The sequence below is a fragment of the Triturus cristatus genome, chromosome 1_2 (genome assembly GCF_964204655.1).
Source record: "Triturus cristatus chromosome 1_2, aTriCri1.1, whole genome shotgun sequence".
Lineage (NCBI taxonomy): Eukaryota > Metazoa > Chordata > Amphibia > Caudata > Salamandridae > Triturus > Triturus cristatus.
The window spans coordinates 933,873,690-933,891,814 of NC_140580.1; the positions used below are offsets into that span (position 1 = coordinate 933,873,690).

Sequence of the window (18,125 nt, forward strand, 5' to 3'; positions counted from 1 at the left end):
TTCACTGTTTCGGAAAGCAACCTCAGCTCCATCTTGAGCACAGTAACAGGCCAGGCAGGGGCTACCAAACTGGAACCCAGAGACCTATGTCACTCTGATTCCCTCAGGCACTCATGCAATGCAAACTAAACTTCAACAGCACACATGGACACATCGAGGCGCACAGGATCTTTGCGCTAGGATTCCAGGTTCACCGTCCCCAGTAGTACTTTAGGTGAGTGGGACAGTAGGCTCCCATTTATATGACAACGGTAAAAAGGCCTATAATCACTACAAAACATGGTACGCTGCTACCACCACGCTACAAATGTCAGCCCTTGAAAAGGTACAGTAGTCCTCTTGTCACAACCAGGGACTGCTTTGTGCGGCCTTCTAGTTCCATGACAGGTTCAAGACCAGTCGTAAGTGCAGGCCTGTCCTAGGTCTTCCCACGCATGCTGGATTAGAGTGAGACTGGGGCTAAAATCTGAAAACCAGGATACCAGATACTCACAGTCGAGCACACAGGACAGGGGTCACAACTGTGCACTATGCGGGGGACATTCGTAGACCAACAATCCCTCAAACAAAGTTTTAACGATCGCTATCCCGGACCCTTCTCCCCTGATATAACTCCCCCACCCCAAACCGAAATACAGACTTCATTCTGCTAACCAATGCAGCCAAACAGCACCAAGTGCCATTGACACAAACATTACTGCCCGTGTCTACTTAGTAAAAAAAAAAAGGTCCAGGCGCATAACATTTTACTTGGGTGCCAAACGCCTGTCCTGCCTCATGTCAGGGTTGCTGAATGTCAAGCCTTACTAGTTTTAATTCCATCTATTTGTTTTTCCTTCCACCACCGTACACTTTCTGATCTTTATCTCACTCTTGTCAGGTTCTATTCTGTCCCAGCTTTCTCTATTCACCAAAACGCTTCTATATTTTTTATTGCTTCTAACTGCACCCTTTGCAGCCTTTCTCTCTCCTGCTCTCTAAGTCTGATGATGACAAATAAATCTTGGGCCCCAAAAATGGGTGCGCATCACCTGAAACCACCGGGACAAATAAAGCACCTACTTCTCGCACTCAAATGTAGAGCTGCAAAACAGGCAATCCACTGATTTCACTTCCACAGTCCCATAGGGAATCCAACAGCTAGCAGCTGTTACTCTGATGGGTCGAAACAGCTGAGAGCTCCAAGCAGTCCTGTAAATGAAAGACGTTGACTTATCCAAGTGCTGCATAACATCGCTATATTCGTAAAATATTAAGTGCTCAGATTGAATAGCTGTGACTGGCAGATATTGAGAAACAACGGTTGCCATGGCTACCAACCTCCGTACCCAAATGATTTGAAGTTAGGACATTTCATTTCTGAGAGCTCGGAATGGCTGGAGGTGTGAAGTGGGAATCAGACACTTCAGAGGGGTGTAAACACATGCAGTTAGGGAGACGTCAATCTCCATCAGTTGAACCCTGTGGTGATCAGGCGCGCAACACCCATTGGACTCAAAGGGCTTCAGCCTCCCCCCCCCCCCCCCCCGTCGTGTGCGGCAGCCCGGGATGAGACACCTTCCCGGGCAAAAAAGCAGCCGCACCCGAGCACTTCACAGGTCTTTAAACGACCATTTGCATGTTAATGAGGCCTAGCTGTTGCTTCACCCCCTCTAAGAGCCCCTGCAGCTCCACTCTGCCAATTGCTTAAAGTTCAGCCCCCCCCCCCCGAAATTTTTGCTCAGCCCCCCCCCCCCCCCCCCCCCCGAAATTTGGCTCTAGTTGCGCCCCTGGTGGTGATGCCCAGTCAAGCATATGAGGCACCAGCTGCGCTTGATGTGCAGACAGGTTTGTTGGACCGGGAAAGGGGAGACTTACCAGTTTCAACTGTTGACACATAGGGGGACCTCTAGTGAGTGACCTTTGAGAGGGGAAGGAAATGGATGCGGATGGTGCACCACCGTGTGCCAAGTTGAGCCTCCTGGTCAATTACTTCCGGAATTTTAAGCATAGGAACTAATTTACAGTTTGCTTCCGCCCTGTCAATCTCGTGGTGTCCCGCCCTGTTTAGGGTATGGTGACTGTCAACATATACCCACGCCCAGAGTCAGAGACAGAGTCGTGGGCAGGGGTACCAAACACTCCTTAGGGAGTTTGGTTCAGTAAAATAAAAGGTTTGCCTAACCGGCCCCAAAACTGGGCAAAAGACTTGGCAAACTTGAACTCCTCTGACTTCTGTGTACATGCGCTCATTCGCTGAAGGCACAGAAGTTCCTTGGGGCGGTGATCTCTAAACATGGCAGGCGGTCCTGGGCATGGAAGTGAACTGAACTCCTTAGATACTGATGGACAAGGACCAGTTGGTACCCATGCAATGATTTGCCAGCACGTGGCACATGGTATTGCGAGTTGCAATGAAAAGGGGACCATCCCCTCTGCCTTGTGATTTGTTCGGATTTGCAAATATGTGCCTTGCGAGTTGAAATGACAATTGTAACCTGCACTGCACTTCGCCCCTTTGCATTTTCATTTTCGCCGTAGCACACCCCGCCACTTTGCCCTAGAAGACGCCAGCGCTGCGTAGAGACAAGTTGATCATGCCCCGGGCTTCCTTCCAGGAGGATCGCCGCTCCTTGGACCTGGGTTTCTCAGAGCGGCTCCTTCCCAATTCCTGCATGATGACCTGGATCTAGAGAGGAATCAGAACCTTGAAGCAGCAGAGATACAGGTCTGAATGCCGGCGCATGAGAGATCCAGATGTGAGTGTAGAGATCCCTTAATGCATGGTATATCCAGGGGCGTAACTTGGGGGGGGGGGGGGGGTTACACCCCCCCCCCATAAATATATGTCTGATAAATAATTGGGTACAGGTGCTTTCAGTCGGGTATTGCGAGATGTCAGTGGGATTTTAGCAGGAATTTGTACACACACACAGACAAAAACGAACACACACCCATTCCCTCTTTGTTTTAAAAGACCTAAAGAAATATTGGTTATTTTACAAACTATTGTGTTTTGTCTCTTGGTACTCCTACCAATCCGCATTCCTGTCCCTTTCCACTGCTCGTTAGGCCCCTCTCATGCACCTGGCTTGTCGTATAAAATATTTAAACTTTATGGGGGAGATTTACTAAGATTTTGTCTTTTTTCCCCCAATTTACTGAACGGAAAAGTAATGTGAAGTAGCGCATTGCACTGCTTTGCATTACTTTACGCCATGGGGGCGTACCAAGGGTGGTGCATGGGCATTCCCATGCAACCACCCAAGGTTTCTCCCACTAAACCCAATTTACTAAATAAAGTAGATTGGGTTTAGCATGAGAAAACAACGCCCTTTTCAAGTAGGCGCAGGGAAGGAGAAATGTATTAATTTCTCCTTCCTTTTCCGACTTTGCATGTGTGCTGGTGGACTTTACAGAACACATACAAAGTGGCAACATGGTTAAAGAGATTCTGTGCACAGTATTTTGTACTGGAAGGGTTCCTTCCAGAACAAAACCTGTGCTAGACTCACAGAAACACCCTTGCACCATGGCACAAAGGTGTCTCTGTGGCACACGGCAGCTGGTTTCAGTGCTGGCGCTAATGAGAGGGGATGAGAGTGCCTTATTTTAGTAAATAGACCGCTCTCCTCTCTCCTTTTCACGTAGCGCAGCATTTGCATCTGCTGCAGCGCACTACATGAAAAAATAGTAAATCTGTATGCCAGCCTAATTGTCAGAAAATCTGAAGCTTACACCCGCCAATCTTACTGACCAAGCTATGCCCCTGGGTATATCCCTTAATATTTGGCATATGCAGATGTGAGAGTAGAACCCCTTACTCCACGGCATTTCCAAAGTGTGCGTGGAACCCTTACTGGGCTCCAGATGCGGATGTTGGAGTTTCAGCTCTTGGTACGAGGCAGATCTAGGGTTGAGCATGGAACCCTCTACCGAGAGAGAAATCCGAATGCGTTGTTGATTCCCTTAGATTTAGATATGAGATGCTCCTGCTCACAGATAGAGAAGACTGAAATGTGAAGGTAACCATGTGCTAAATTCACAGTTCGCTATTGGATTTTCAAGAAAAAAAGTTGGTTTATGTGTGTCCAGGGAACAAATGAGATCATATTGTGAGAGTTTCACCAATGGAAGAATGTTAAAGACAATGGGGGAGGGTCTTAGATACATCTCAAAGTCACAATGGGAAGAACGAATGTGAATTTTAGACTCAGCGATGAAGCCCAAAGGGGGCATCTGTATGTTAGACTTGTCCTGGGTAATGAGAAGTCAGACTCCTCAATGGCGCAGAAAGCGAATGTGAATATTATACTCAGTGATGGAGGCCCTCAATGTGTTGGACTGTGACACTAGGTGGTGGAGGCTCAGGGTGAGTGTGAATGTGAGCGATGGTGAAGAAGGCCTCGTATGTGGCTGTGAGGCTCAGCGATGGAGGCCATAGCTGAATGTGAATGTAAAGATTATCCAAGAGGCACGTGTGAAATGTGAAATGTTGGGCTAACCAGGGGATGCTGTGAACAAGTGTAAATGTTAGATTCACCGGTGGAGGCTGTGGGTGATTATAAATATTTTGCTCACCTTTGTAGACTGTGGCTAATAGGAACAATTTCCAAGTGTTGGCTTTGGGTGCATGTGGATGTTAGACTCAGAAGTAGACGTTGTGGGTGAATGTCAGTGTTAGACTCACCAGTGGAGGATGTGGATGAATGATAGACTCACAGGCAGGGGCTGGGTGAGTATAGAAAGGTTAGACAAACCAGTGGAGGCTGTGTATGAACTGTGAATATTAGACTCACCAGCGGAGTTTGTGGGTGAATTATGTATATTAGAATCAAGAGTGCAGGCTTTGGGTAAACATGAAAGTGTGCCTCACCATTGGAGGCTCCAGCAGATGTGAATGACTCCCACTTGGATTTTCTGGTTGAATAAGGATGTTAGACTCAGCAGTAGAGGCTCTGGGTGAATGGGGATGTTAGACTCTGCAATGGAGACTCTGGGTGAATGCAGATTTTAGACTCAGCAGTGGAGGTTGTGAGTGAATTTTAGACTCAAGTGGAGGCTGCATGTGAATATGAAGGTTAGATTAATCAGTGGAGGCTGCGGGTGAATGTGTAGGTTAGACTCACTGGAGGAAGCTGTGGGTGTATTGAGAATGTTGGACTCCCTCATGAAGACTCTGGGTTAATGTTAATGTTGGACTCACCAGCAGAGGCTGAGGGTTTATTGAGAGTGTTGGACTCCGCAGCGAAGACTTCAGGTGAATGTTAGTATGAGACTCACCAGTGGAGGCTGTGGGTGAATGGAGAATGTTGGACTCAGCAGTGAAGACTCTAGGTGAATGCTGGTGGCAGACTCTCCAGTGGAGGCTGCGGGTGACTGTAAATGTTAGCCCCTCCAGCGGAGGCTGTAGGTTAATTGAAAATATTGGATTCCATAGTGACCACTCTGGATGAATGTTAGTGTTAGACTCAACAGCTGAGCCTGTTGGTGAACTGTGAATGTTGGACTCCACAGTGAAGACTGGATGAATGTAAGTGTCAGACTTGCCATTGGAGGCTCAGCGTGAACTGCGAATGTTGGACTCGCCAATGTTTTGGAGTCAGTGACAGGCAGACACAGCTCGGGCGCCTCTAATGCATGCTTTATTCTTCAGTGTACAGCAATAAATTCACAGACGCCATCCAGTCTTTAATGTGGGAAACCCATGGGATTCTGGTTTATTTACAGCTCGGTTCAGGGGTTTGTAGGCTTGTTGAAGATCAGTGCGGCCTGGGTCTAGGGCTCACAAGGCGGGAATGCTGGGACATCAGCATGAGGTGAAGGTTTTCCAGAAGAAGTACTGGCAGCGAGCTTTGCGATCCCTGGGGGGTAGCTGCAAAGACTTCCCATAGTCCAGCCTCGTATGGTCCTCCATGTGCTCTTCGGAGTCGGCAGATAGAGAAGTGTCTCTGCCAATGAGGTTGTTCTCCTTGCCGTCCAACCAGCCCGACAGCACCTTCAGGAGGACATCCTTCTGCACCCGGGAGAGGACCTGTCAGAAAACACACCAGCATCAGGACAGAGGGAGCCTCAACCTTTGCACACAACACTCATATGGAGGCACTCAGACCCGTGGTATTCTACTACAGACTCTGGCATTTCATGCAAATACACGCGATTCTAAAGCATTCCAAGAGAGTACATGGCATTCCAAAGGATTGTGTGGCACCCCTTGACATTCCTGAAAAAACTTGGGATTCTGTGAAAAAGATTCATGACATTCCCCCAAAAAACACCTTTTCTGCCATTTCTCGACGGTTTGTCAAACACCTTGTCGTTCCATAAAAGCCACTCGTATTCTCTGGCAACGGTGAAAATCCCACTTAAGTAGCTATATTTATTTATTTTATTTAATAAAAAAAACTATAAAGTGCAAAGCGACCCTAAAGGTTGCCCTGGTACTATGAAAAAGAAAGATGCAGAACTAAAGCCCCTCAGGAAAAATGTTATAGCCAAGAATTATTCATGAAAAGCACCGTTTTTTACATCTTCCTAAACTTTGCAGGATTACCATGCTTCTGAGACAATAAGGCAACTGATTCCATGCCTTGGTTGCACCATCAACAAGTTGGCATAAGGAGATCTTAACATTCCATTAAGGTTTTGTGGATACCAGTGGCTTGTTCATTCCGATGGGCCCGGTAATGGTAATTCCAGGATACTCGTTACAGAGACCTAAGAATGTGCTTGAAGAAGTGCTGTTGAAGTAGATAGGGTCCCGATTAAAGAGTGCCTTATTGGCAATGCTAAAGCATTTAAACCAGATTTGCTTTGCTATGGGCTGTCAATGGCTAGATGACGTGTTGAATTCTTCCTACTTAATCCAAGAATCATTCTTGTGCAGTGATTTGAATAACCTGCAACTTTCTGTGCACATATGGGTTAAACCTACATGCAATCGGTTGTCGTAGTCCAAGCGGGACTAAATAGCTGCTTGCAGTTTGGTTTTACATGCAAAATAGAGTTTTTCTAAGGATTCTTCCTGTGCAAAATTAAATTGAGAGATTATTAGTGTAAGGTTTAAGATTCAGATTGGGATGAGAAAGGAAGCCTAGATTTCACATAGTTCCTAAGGGGGGGGGGTTGGTGGTCACCACCAATCAGACCACACCTCTCTCTGGTTCTTTATTACTATAACTGCTATTCTATCCATGCTTACTCGCAGCTCAATGTCATCCACCCAACCATCTACTGACACCAAACATTCCTCGAGCCACTGTTGGACACTTTCCATGTTATCCTCCATGCAGACAATTAGTTGCGCATCTTCAGCACGGCCATAAAACAGAAAGCCAAATGAACGTATAAATGTCTTTAGAGTTCTAAACTAAATATTATAAAGACTGATGAGGGAGCCCTTAGAGACAACACAAGCTTTATTTATAAAACAAAATTGCATTGGGTGCTCTTGTGGTGCAAAGTGGTGCGAAGCACTCTGTCAGTTTACTTTCGTTAAAAAATCTTGTGGCCACAGCCTCGATGAGCACCCGCACAGCCCTTTGTAATTTTATTTTATGCAATTTACAAAGCACGCAAATACCCATGGGTGTCTCGGCGCTGAGGACTGGACCAAGGGGGGTTAACACGACAGCTTATTGATTAAAGAGCCAGGTCTTTAGTTGCTTCCTGAAGGTGAGCAGGGAAGGGCTGGTCTTGATGTGGAGGGGGAGCCTGTTCCAGAGTTTGGTGGTGGCGAACAGAAAGGATCTGTCGCCCCAGGATACTTTTTTTGTACGGGGGACGATGAGAAGATTAGCTGTGGAGGAACGTAGTCGTCTGGGGGGTTGTATAGGCAAAGGGATTGTTTGAGGTAGTCGGGTCCAATGGCACGAATAGCCTTGTAGGTGATGCATAGAGGCTTGATCTTAGATCTGTTTCTAACAGGCAGCCAGTGGAGTTGACAAACCACATTAGAGATAGGTTTAAATTTGGAAGTGCCTGTCAGAAGCCTGGCCGCTGCGTTTTGTACCAGTTGGAGTTTGTTAAGAACTCTTTCTTGAGCATTAATGAATAGGCCATTACAATAGTCTACTTTGGACATGGCTAGTGTGCTGATTAGGGTCTTAGCGGCAGTAGTTGGAAGATATGGGAGAAGTTTCTTTATCATTTTGATGGTGTATAGTCTTTAACCGGTCTACAGCACTGCCCTGCTACCCCATCTCTGCCTGACGATATAAAAGGATAGGGTGGGATACGGTGCCAGAGGTTGCGGACAGAACAAATATAAACCAAAATTGATGATCTTCTTCCATTGAGCGTCACCTGCAAGTTATCAAGTGAAGCTGTCGGTGCAGAGTCAGTACCATGTCTAGGCCTGAAACCAGTCGTGGTAGGATCCTTCTATGCGATTCATTAGTTATTTGTTTACAAAACTTTCTATTACTTTTGAAGCAAAAGGCAGCAATGAAATGGTCGGTAACTGGTGGTAGTCAAAGAGGATCAACACCAATTTTGCTAAAAAAAAACCTTTAATAGTTGATTACTTCTAGGCCTTTAAGACCAATCCCTTTAGCAGCAGGAAGTTATACAAAGCAGTGAGTTCTGAACTGATCTGGCAAGTTTGATGTGTTCCGAATATTACAAGAGTCAAAAGGAGACTTTACGCTCTTAAGTTTTGCTTTCCATCATTGGTGGCGAACGATCTCACAATTTTTTCAGTCTCTTTACTATGAGTTTAGTGTATTAAAGAAAGAGAATCGTTTCTAGGAAACTAAATAAAGTGTCCTCTATTTTATCATATTTTGTGATCATTTCTGATAATTTAGCACAAAAGTCCACTTTTGGAGGTGACAACGACAGTGTCCCAGAGGTAGCTGAGGAGAGCTAGCTAGCTCTACACACACATATATACAGAAAAAAACAAAGGTTAAAGATTAGCTACAGTTAGGAAAACTTGTTTTATTATTTCTATACAAAACAAAATTACACACCACAAGCATTTGAAATTTCAAAGTTGTATTTTTAATTTAAAGTTATAATTTACACCAGGGCCGAAACTTTTTATACCTCGCACACCTCCGTACACAGTGTTGTGAACTCACTAGGCAGACTACATTATTTATAATTCACCTCTCTACCATGCAGAGTGATCTAAAAATGATGTAATCTCAGATGTCATAAGTGTTGCTATGAATGCGATGATTTAACGTGGTGTAAGTGATGTAGTATGAAAGGGTATAAGCTGTGCATGGTAGCTACATATATATATATATATATATTTACACGCACAAAAGAAAAAATTGTCCGTGCACTCAGAAAGGTCCAAGCTTGTGGTTTATTACACACATGTGTGTAATAAACCACAAGCTTCGACCTTTCTGAGTGCACGGACAATTTTTCCTTTAGTGCACATCTGAACTTGTCGGCTTGCTCCACCGGCATACCGTGCCAACTGGCTCGGGCCACGTTTCCTCTAAGGAGCGTCTTCGTGTGTGTATATATACACACACGAAGATGGTCATATGGCCTCTGTATTGTAACTTGTGCAGATATTAGAAATGTGCTCTAAAGAATGTTGGGGCATGGATCGATTTATGTATAAAGTGCTTGTTAAAGTGCAAAAAATTGCATTATTGTTTGGATAGGGCAGCCGCCTTTTCCAAAATGAAAAGTGCTACTGCTACTACATTGTGTTAATGAATAAAAGACAGTGGGTTTAAAAACAAAGAATTAGCAGCTGAGGATCTTAAAGTGCACTCTTTTTCATATAGAGGTGCCTACCTTAGGTTAGATTGTACCTATACCCTCTTGTTTATGTAATCTTGCCTCTGTTCTAGACTTAGGTATTGTTGTGTGTATGTCGTGTCTATTCTCTATTGGGTCCCATATCTATTAATTATTAAACTACAGGAAGTTGTATAAATCCTCCGTGTTGTTGAGCCCTCTAGGGTATCTGCTGTCTAACTCTAAGATCATGCGAGATTCTAGTTGATGCAATGATCGTTCCCTATTGCCCCCTCTACGGGGGTTTGGAACTGCTACGATCACATAATATTTTAGGCACTTCAAATCATTGCCATGTTCCAGCTTAAAATGACTGGCAACCGGGTACGCTCTATCGTTATTAACGATTGCTCGCAAGTGTTGTAGTATTCTGACATGCACCTGTAGCTTTGTGCTCCCCACATATCATAGGCCACAGGTGCATGTCAGAACAGACACAGCGTACTCAACTTGCAGTTGTAGCTGCCTTTGATCATGATTTCAGTGGAACTGAATGGGGTCGTGTATTTCGTAGTGTTTTCCCCGAATCTTCTCCCTAGGGCAAGGACAACTCAGCCTTCCATTTTCCCCAGGGCAAGGACAACTCAGCCTACTATTCTTTTGATTCTATGGAAGGCACGCTGACCTACGGAGCAGTTTCGAAAGTTGAATTTGTCTGACAAAATACCAGGATTTGGTCCGCCCTAAAATCTTCAACAACACGATGATTCCGTGGAGCCGCAGACCTCCAAATTTGGCATAAAAACGACATTTTAAGCTTGATTAACATCTCCATTTGGCTGGTCCATTTATCGCAATTCAAAGTTTGGGGGTCACCTTGATCATCAGACATTTCCAGTCCACGCCCTGAGGATAACCCGAGAACTGTGTAGGGTTTGAAACGCGTTGGCACGATGGCTGAAGGCAACTAGTGACGTTTGGGCAACACAGGGGAAATAGTAAAAGATATTAATCCTGAGTTGTGACATGACCCTTGAAATTATTTAGTCAGCTTCAGCCTAGTATACAGGCAGGATTCTTGAATTCTGCTATGTCCGCCTGTTGTTTATTTTTCGTTCTTTACACACGGACTGGTTTCCTCCAATATATAGGAGGCCGATGAGATGAGAATATGAATTGTGTTCTTACTGTAAATACTTGTATATTCATGTTATGTTTCGTCACTGTTAAGGTCCTGTGATTTTTTGATATTTTATGTATTTTGGAATGTATTGAGGTCATAAGGAATTATTGGATTTACCTCTCTTTGTCATGATGAAATGTTTGCTTCAAAAAAATGTGATAAATGATTGAATTTAATGTGAATTAAACCACATGTACTTAGAACTGACTGTCTAGGTTCATTGAAGTAATTGTGTAATATCCTATCTGGTCACTTGTGTGTTTTTACTAGTAGAGTGGTCCAGGCCAGGTAGTGACAGGACCCAAGCCTTGGTTTGATAGCGCTACTATTCTTTTGAGGCAGGGAACTTTAAGGTTGGTCAATAGAGAACCATTATATTAGATGATAGTGGAACTTATTGTTTGCAGCTTTTGTAACCCCGGTGCTTAGAAATGGAAAGGTATGATATGGAGAGATAAAATATACAAAAGAGTAGAAAAACAGGTCACTGTCAGTTTTGATATGAGGGGAAGAGGCAGATATGCTTGACACCATGTTCTCATCAGATGGGCGGAGTATAAAAGTGTCACTCTCATTAGCGAGGCTGAGAAGGGCCGAGGTCCCCTAGACACTGCAAGGGCTTGGGAGGAACTATTGGAACTATTGGAATATATGAGAATGGAAGATAGCTTGTCAGTGAGCAGTTCGCTTCCGCAATAGGATATAGTCAAAGGACAAAGGGGGCTACCAGCAGCACCTGGCTGACATTTGGCAGAGAATGACTGACATGGAAGCTGCCAAATCATGCAGTGCTGCGCCAAAGTCATGAAAACATCAAATCCCTCTTAGGAATAAGGGACTCCCTAAGGAAACCGCTGACTGTGTAAAGGCAGGGGATGAGATCTGGTGTGGGCATCTCACCCAGCAGCGTTGGGACACCAAGGTAGCACAACGCCATCCAGTGGTGAGACTGGAGTCCGGACAGGTACAGCACCAGGGACAATGGAGGATTAGCAGTGCTTTCAACAACATGGCCTTCCAACTGGGCCTGGGACAAATGGTCGAACTCTTGGACTGGAAAAAGATGATTTAGAGAACTCCAATGGAGCGGATATCTGCCAAACACCTAAAGCCCGGGCCAAGGATGTCAATTAAACAGGCATTCTCCCTGCCCACCCACCTCATCCCCACAGGTCTCACTGCGATCCTTGCAGGAGCTCGCGCTGTGCATCCCACGTCTGCAGCAAGCCACTCCCCAGGGAAAAAGAAGGCACACTAGACCCCCCCTTTTATACATTAGTTTAGAAGTAGGGGTTAAGCGTACATTCCATAGTTGCTGGGGGCGGGGGTAGTGTGAGCATTATTTGTGAGTGGTGGGTTAGTTGAGGGTAGGGTGGGGGTGGGATTGTGCTGTTCGCACATAGGGATAGGTGGGGCTAGGGTGGTAGGTAGGATAGGACAGCCAGGAGTAAGTAGGGTATAGTGTAAGCTTAAGTGTGAGTGGTGTTAGTTGAGGGCAGCTGGGATTGTGCTGCTGGAAAGTAGGGATAGGTGTAGTTAGTGTGGTAGGTAGAATAGGGCAGCTAGGAGTAGGGCTAGTGTAGTGTGAGCATTATGTGTGAGTGGTGGGTTAGTTGAAGGTAGGGTGGGGCTGGAATTGTGCTGATGGAGAGCAGGGATATATGGGGTTAGAGTTGTAGGTAGGATAGGGCAGCTAGCAGTAAGGAGGGTGTAGTGTAAACGTAAGTGCGAGTGGGGGTTAGTTGAGGATGGGGTGGGGATTGGGATGGTGCTGCTGGGGAGTAGTGGCAGGTGGGTTCGGGTGGTAGGTGGGATAGGGCAGCTAGAAGTAGGGCTAGTGTAGTGTGAGTATTATGTGTGAGTGGTGGGTTAGTTGAGGGTAGGGTGGGGGGGGTGGGATTGTGTTAATGGAGTGCAGGGTTATGTGGGATCATGGTGGCAGGTAGGATACGGCAGCTAAGAGTAGGGGTACTGTCAGTGTAGTACTTTGGTGTTAGAGATGCATTGGTTGGGGATGCAGTGAGTTTAGGATAGTGCTGTCACAGAAGAGGGATGGTTGAGGGTAGGGGGAAAAGTAGGATCGTGCAGCCAGGTGCTGTTGGAGTTTCTTCTCATAAATACTGCGAAACGTATTCCGCGTGTTCTACTGCGCTACTCCTGTTTTCAGTGGAAATTGTGTGCCTTCTACCCCGACGTCTGCAGCATTGGCATTCAAATACTCAGTCCTCATTGTCACTTGAGTCCTGGCTGGCCTCATCTCCCTCGCCTGCTGAGGTGCGTGCAGTAGAGGAGTCTGATCTAACACAGCTCGTCTGACACATGTCCCAAGACTCCACAGTGAGTGTGGGGAGGTCACGGGCTATGTCTCTTCAGTGGTCCAGAGGCAGCTTGGTGGCATCACTTCTGGTGTCTGCCTGACTGCAGGCTCGTGCACATGCTGATTCATGTACAGGTGTGAGCAGTAACATCTGGGTGATGGACAGACATTACAAGAAGGTGTGCATGAAAGTACTTTAAGTGAATCTGTCCACATGCATAGTACAACCACTTCTACCTGGCCACGTCAATGGACTGCATTCAGGCTAAGACACACCTTGTTTCCCGAAGCATCTAGGCAATCTGACCTAACCTATTGGTTTAGATTCACGTATGCATGCATGTCCGTGTGCACATCAACGCCCCCTTCCTTCCTCTTCTCAGCTCTTTGGTTGGCATTGACAGTTCAGCCATCAATAGTACACTCGTATTTTTTCCTTACCAGTTTCTTTTTGGTACTACTTGCGTCACATCTCATGATTTGATAGCTTTCCAAATAGGTTAATAGTGGTTTGGGCGGCACCATATTCAGGGACCTTCCATCAATCAGAATTTGGAAGCAATTATTATTGAATCCTGTCTTTATTGACATACCTTATCGATCTACAACACATAAACATAACATCCAATGGCAAATTATTTGCAGGTAATGATTTATGTCTCAATGCAACAGACTTTAGATTTAGAAAATCATTGTGAATATTAATTCATGCACAAAGTTCAAAGGTAGATGTTTTATATCTCATAATTCAATGGCCCAGGTTTGTTCTACTGTATAAAACACTTTCTCGAGGAATCAAACCCTCAGGGGCAAATGTATCAACTTTTGTTGTGCTGGAAAGAACCCTTAAAAGTAATGCAAAGAGTGCTTTGCACTACTTTGTGTTACTTTACATCAAAGGGACCGCCCAGAGGTGGTAGCTAAGCGTTCCCCAATCTCAGCCCCATGGTGTTTGATGCAAAGCCCTATCTTCTATCAATGGCTCAGGATGATAACAGTGGCGTAGCTAGTCCTTTCGCCGCCCATGGCGGTCGAGGCGTTTGCCACCCCGTGACAGGCGCAGGTCAGAGCAGGGGCAGTTACGACTATCCCAGAGTCTGCCACCCTGCGGCGGTCGCAGGTAAGAGCTGGGGGGCGCCGCCACCCTCAAAACCTGTGCCGCCTGGGCAGACCAAACCCCTTGCTACTCCACTGGATGATAACAAGGAGAAATGTTTTTATTTCTCCTAACTTTTCACATCTTGCATGTGTGCAGAACTGTAGAGTGGGAAATATTTTAAAGTATGCCTAAGCATAGTATTTTGTACTCGAAGGGTATCCTATCAGTACAACGCCTATGCTATCCATCAGTAACACACCCTCACCCTGTGGTGCAAAGGTGTGTATGTGGCACTCACATCTATATTGTTATATACCTAAAGTCATTCTTACAGATTTAGAAGGGCAATTAGAGGGTCGTCGTTAGTGGTCAAAACAGACACCGTTTAGGTGCTGAAATAATCGAACCTTTTCACTACCATTCTGCTCAGACCTGAAGGTGTGGTTTGGTGGTAATTCCCCGTCTTGTGCAGTTTCTTGTACAACTTGTTAAGGGGGTTCTGTTTGTGCACCTCGTAATTCCGCAACTAGTAACACAGGGGATGAGGGGGGTTCCATGCCGATTTGAGTTGTAATCTTGCATTTTACTTGTAATCTTGCGTGGGTTGTAGCTGCCTAAACCCATGGTAAATCCAGTGCCCCTCAACTCATATTGAAGGCTTAAGTATTCCAATGCCTTAAAGTTGGTTTCTCTGTTAAAAGAATTATTTTACTCATGTTGCAACCTTGCTTATTTGCATGCATTCGTCTCACAGTACTGTACTCCTCCCTGCCCTTCCTCGTACAGCTCTATCATTTTGTTTCTTTCAGCTTTTTATTTCACCTCCCTATTGTCGCACTTTCCCCCTTTAGTTCCGCCTCTCCTTGTTATTCCTCCTTTCTTTTATCTCGCCTTTGTCGCTTGGCTTATTCGGGATTGCTGCCCTCGAGCCTCGTTTCCTTCCCTCCCCGCTTGCCCGCTCACTCCCTCATTTTACCCCGGCCCGCAGATCATATCTCTGCACACCTTTTATTGTAGACGAGGGGGCTGATTTACAAGCCCCTTGCGCCACGTTTGCGTCACTTTTCCCATGGTAAAAGTGGCGCAACGGGCTTGTAAATCTGCCCCGAGATGTTTAGTTCAGCGGATTTGCTGTGCCCCCTGCTCTGCCTGTCTCCCAGATGTAGTACTCGCCCCACTCCTTACTCAGGTGTGACGCTCAACCTGGGCACCGCCCTGTGCCTTCCGAGTGAGGTACCCACCATCTGTATCCTGTCGGATCTGGTAGCCCCACTCTGTGTCCCTCCTCTTGTGGAAGTCCCGTCCTGTGCCAGTCCCTGTTGTGGTACTCGCCCTGCTCTCTCAGTTTCAGGTGTGGTGCCAGCCATGCTCTGCCCATCTCTGGTGCATTACTCGCCCTTCTATGCCCCTTCCAGGTATGGTGCTCTGTCTCTCTCAGGCTTGGGACTCAATGCCCCCGCCGTATCTCCCTCGGGTGCTGATACTCCCTCCCTGCCCCTGTGACTCTCTCGGGTGCGGAAATTGCCCCTCTGCATCCTCTGATGTGAGGTACTCTCGGTGTGCTGTAACCCACTGTTCCTGTGTGCCTCTCAGGTGTGGCACACACTCTGCTGTGCCAGTGCTTAATTTGTAAAAAAAAATACTTAAGTGCCAGGGCCCTCATCAGGAGGCCCCTGCAGCCTACACCGCCCATTGCCCCTACTAGCGCCACCAATGACTGTACCAAACCAGCTACTAACCATCACACTTCTACAGGTGTGACAATTCAGACTATTCCAGGCCCCCAAAGCTATACGTTTAGTATGGGTGGCAGGTATTAGTCATTTTTAACATATATTGAATTATTAAAGAACTGTTGTGGTGTTCACTCTGAATCAGTCAAACAGCCCACCATGTGGCAGACTGTCATAAGTGCAAGTGCTGCCAATTAAGTGCTGGAGCCGAGCACCGGAAACCACCTGCTCAAATTAAGCACTGTTGCCCTGACTGGTGTGATACTCACTGTCACTGTCTCCCTCTCGTATGGTGCCTACACCGCTGCCTCTCAGTGACCCTCTCTGCCCGCTCGCTTTTCTCTTCTGTGGTCCGCACCGCTCCTATTTCCCTTTCAGGATTGGTGCTCACTGAACCTGTCTTTCCCTGTCTCTCAGGAGTGATACTCACTGCCCCTGTGTCTCTCTCATGAGTGGGTCTCACTATCCCCGTGTCTCTCTCAAGTGTGGTACTCAGCCCCCCCGTATCTACCTCAGGTTTTGATACTCACTGCCACTGAGACACTCTCGGGTGCGGTAATTTACTCAATTGCATCCTTTGGTGTGAGGTACTCACTCGGGTATGTAACTCAGTACCCTGTGTCTCTCACGGGAGTGGTATTCACTGTCCTTGCGTCCCTTCCTGGCGTGCTCATCCCGTTGCATCCTTTGGTGTGTGGTACTGACTGTCTCTCTTTCCCTCACAGCTATGGTGCTTTCTGTGCCTGGGGGTTCCGCTCCGGCTTGGCACTCACCGACCGCGCCTCTCAATTGCGGTGCTCACTGCCGCGCGCCTCTCGTGTGGAAATCAGTGCGTTTGTGTTCACCTCTAGCCTGGTACTGCCCACTCCGGGTCCCTTCAGGTGTGGCACTCATAGATGCCGTGTCTCCCTCTGGCGTGATACGCAAACGCCAGCTTCTCTTCCATGTGAAACCCACTGCCCGCGTGCCCTTCCCTCACCGCTGCCATGTCCCTTTCAGAAGTGGTACTCGCTGCCCTTTATCTCTCTCGTGAGTGGTACTCACTGCATCTGTCTCTCTCAGGAGTGATAGTCACTGTCTATTTCTCTCAGGATTGGTGGTCCCTGCGCCCCTCCAAGAAGTGGTACTCACTGACCCTGTCTCAGGAGTAGTACTCACTGTCCCTGTGTCCCTGTCAAGTGTGGTACTCATGCCTCCGTGTCCCTCTTATGTTTTGGAATTCACGGTCCCTGCCTCTCCTCGGGGGTGTACTCATTGCCCCTGCGTCTCTCGAATTGTGCTCTCACCTTCTTCGTGTTCCGGTCAGGTGTAGCGTCCCCTGCTTCGTCATTCTAGAGACACCCCACCTGCCGCGTACCTCTCACCTGTGGTACTCGCCGCCCTATATCCCTCCGCGGTACGGTACTCACCTCACTGGGTCCTGGGCTCATCCTCTGCTCCCCGGGCAGGACCGAGCCCCTCACACTCCAGACCAGCAGCAGCGCCGACAGCAGGCTCGGCAGCACCCGCATGACGGGAGTCAGTGCGGGGATGAGTGGTGACGGGTGCCGGTGCAGGTGATTGGAGTCAGTGCTGGGAGTCAGTGGTGGTGATGATGCGAGTCAGTGCTGGTAACGAGAGGCAGTGCTGGTGATGGGAGACGGTCTTGGGGTACGACTGGAAGAGGGGGGCAGTCGGTGGGAGTTTCGGTTGATGTCAGTTCTTGAGGGTGGACGGGGGTCGTGCCGCGGGTGAGGGGAGTCTTCTGAAGTTGTCTCGCGGAGGATCCGCGGGCGGCGGTGAGAGACAGAGAGTGACTCCTGAACGGACACGGAATGCCTCGCGTAGAGCCCAGCACTCGCACCTGCCCGCACCGCGGGCTGCAGCTCCTTTTATATCACACCTGATGCAGCCGGGGCAGCCCCCGCTCAGAGGCTCAGGAGCCTCCCACCCCGAAAACGCACACACTTGGAGCGCCTCACACCCTTGCTCTCTCCTGCCAGTGCAAGGAAGCTTTATTCCCATAAAACATCAGAAGTCTAGCCAAAGTCGGGTGGCACAGACACATCAGTGGTGCGCTTTATTTTGTTGTTTCGGGTCCATTTACAGGGCGAAGTTTCAAAACGAGCC

The 18,125-nt window shown here is 47.3% G+C and overlaps 1 protein-coding gene across 1 annotated transcript; it reads right to left on the reverse strand.

The window, feature by feature from the left end:
* Positions 1-5,623: 5,623 nt before the first annotated feature.
* LOC146868359 (somatostatin-2-like) lies at positions 5,624-17,845 on the reverse strand. Its single transcript, XM_085615365.1, has 2 exons — positions 17,426-17,845; positions 5,624-6,013 (listed from the first exon to the last, which is right to left on the reverse strand). Exons 1-2 carry the CDS (start codon positions 17,525-17,527, stop codon positions 5,789-5,791), a joined length of 327 nt encoding a protein of 108 aa, XP_085471491.1. The 5' UTR covers positions 17,528-17,845; the 3' UTR covers positions 5,624-5,788.
* Between the last annotated feature and the right edge of the window lie 280 nt (positions 17,846-18,125).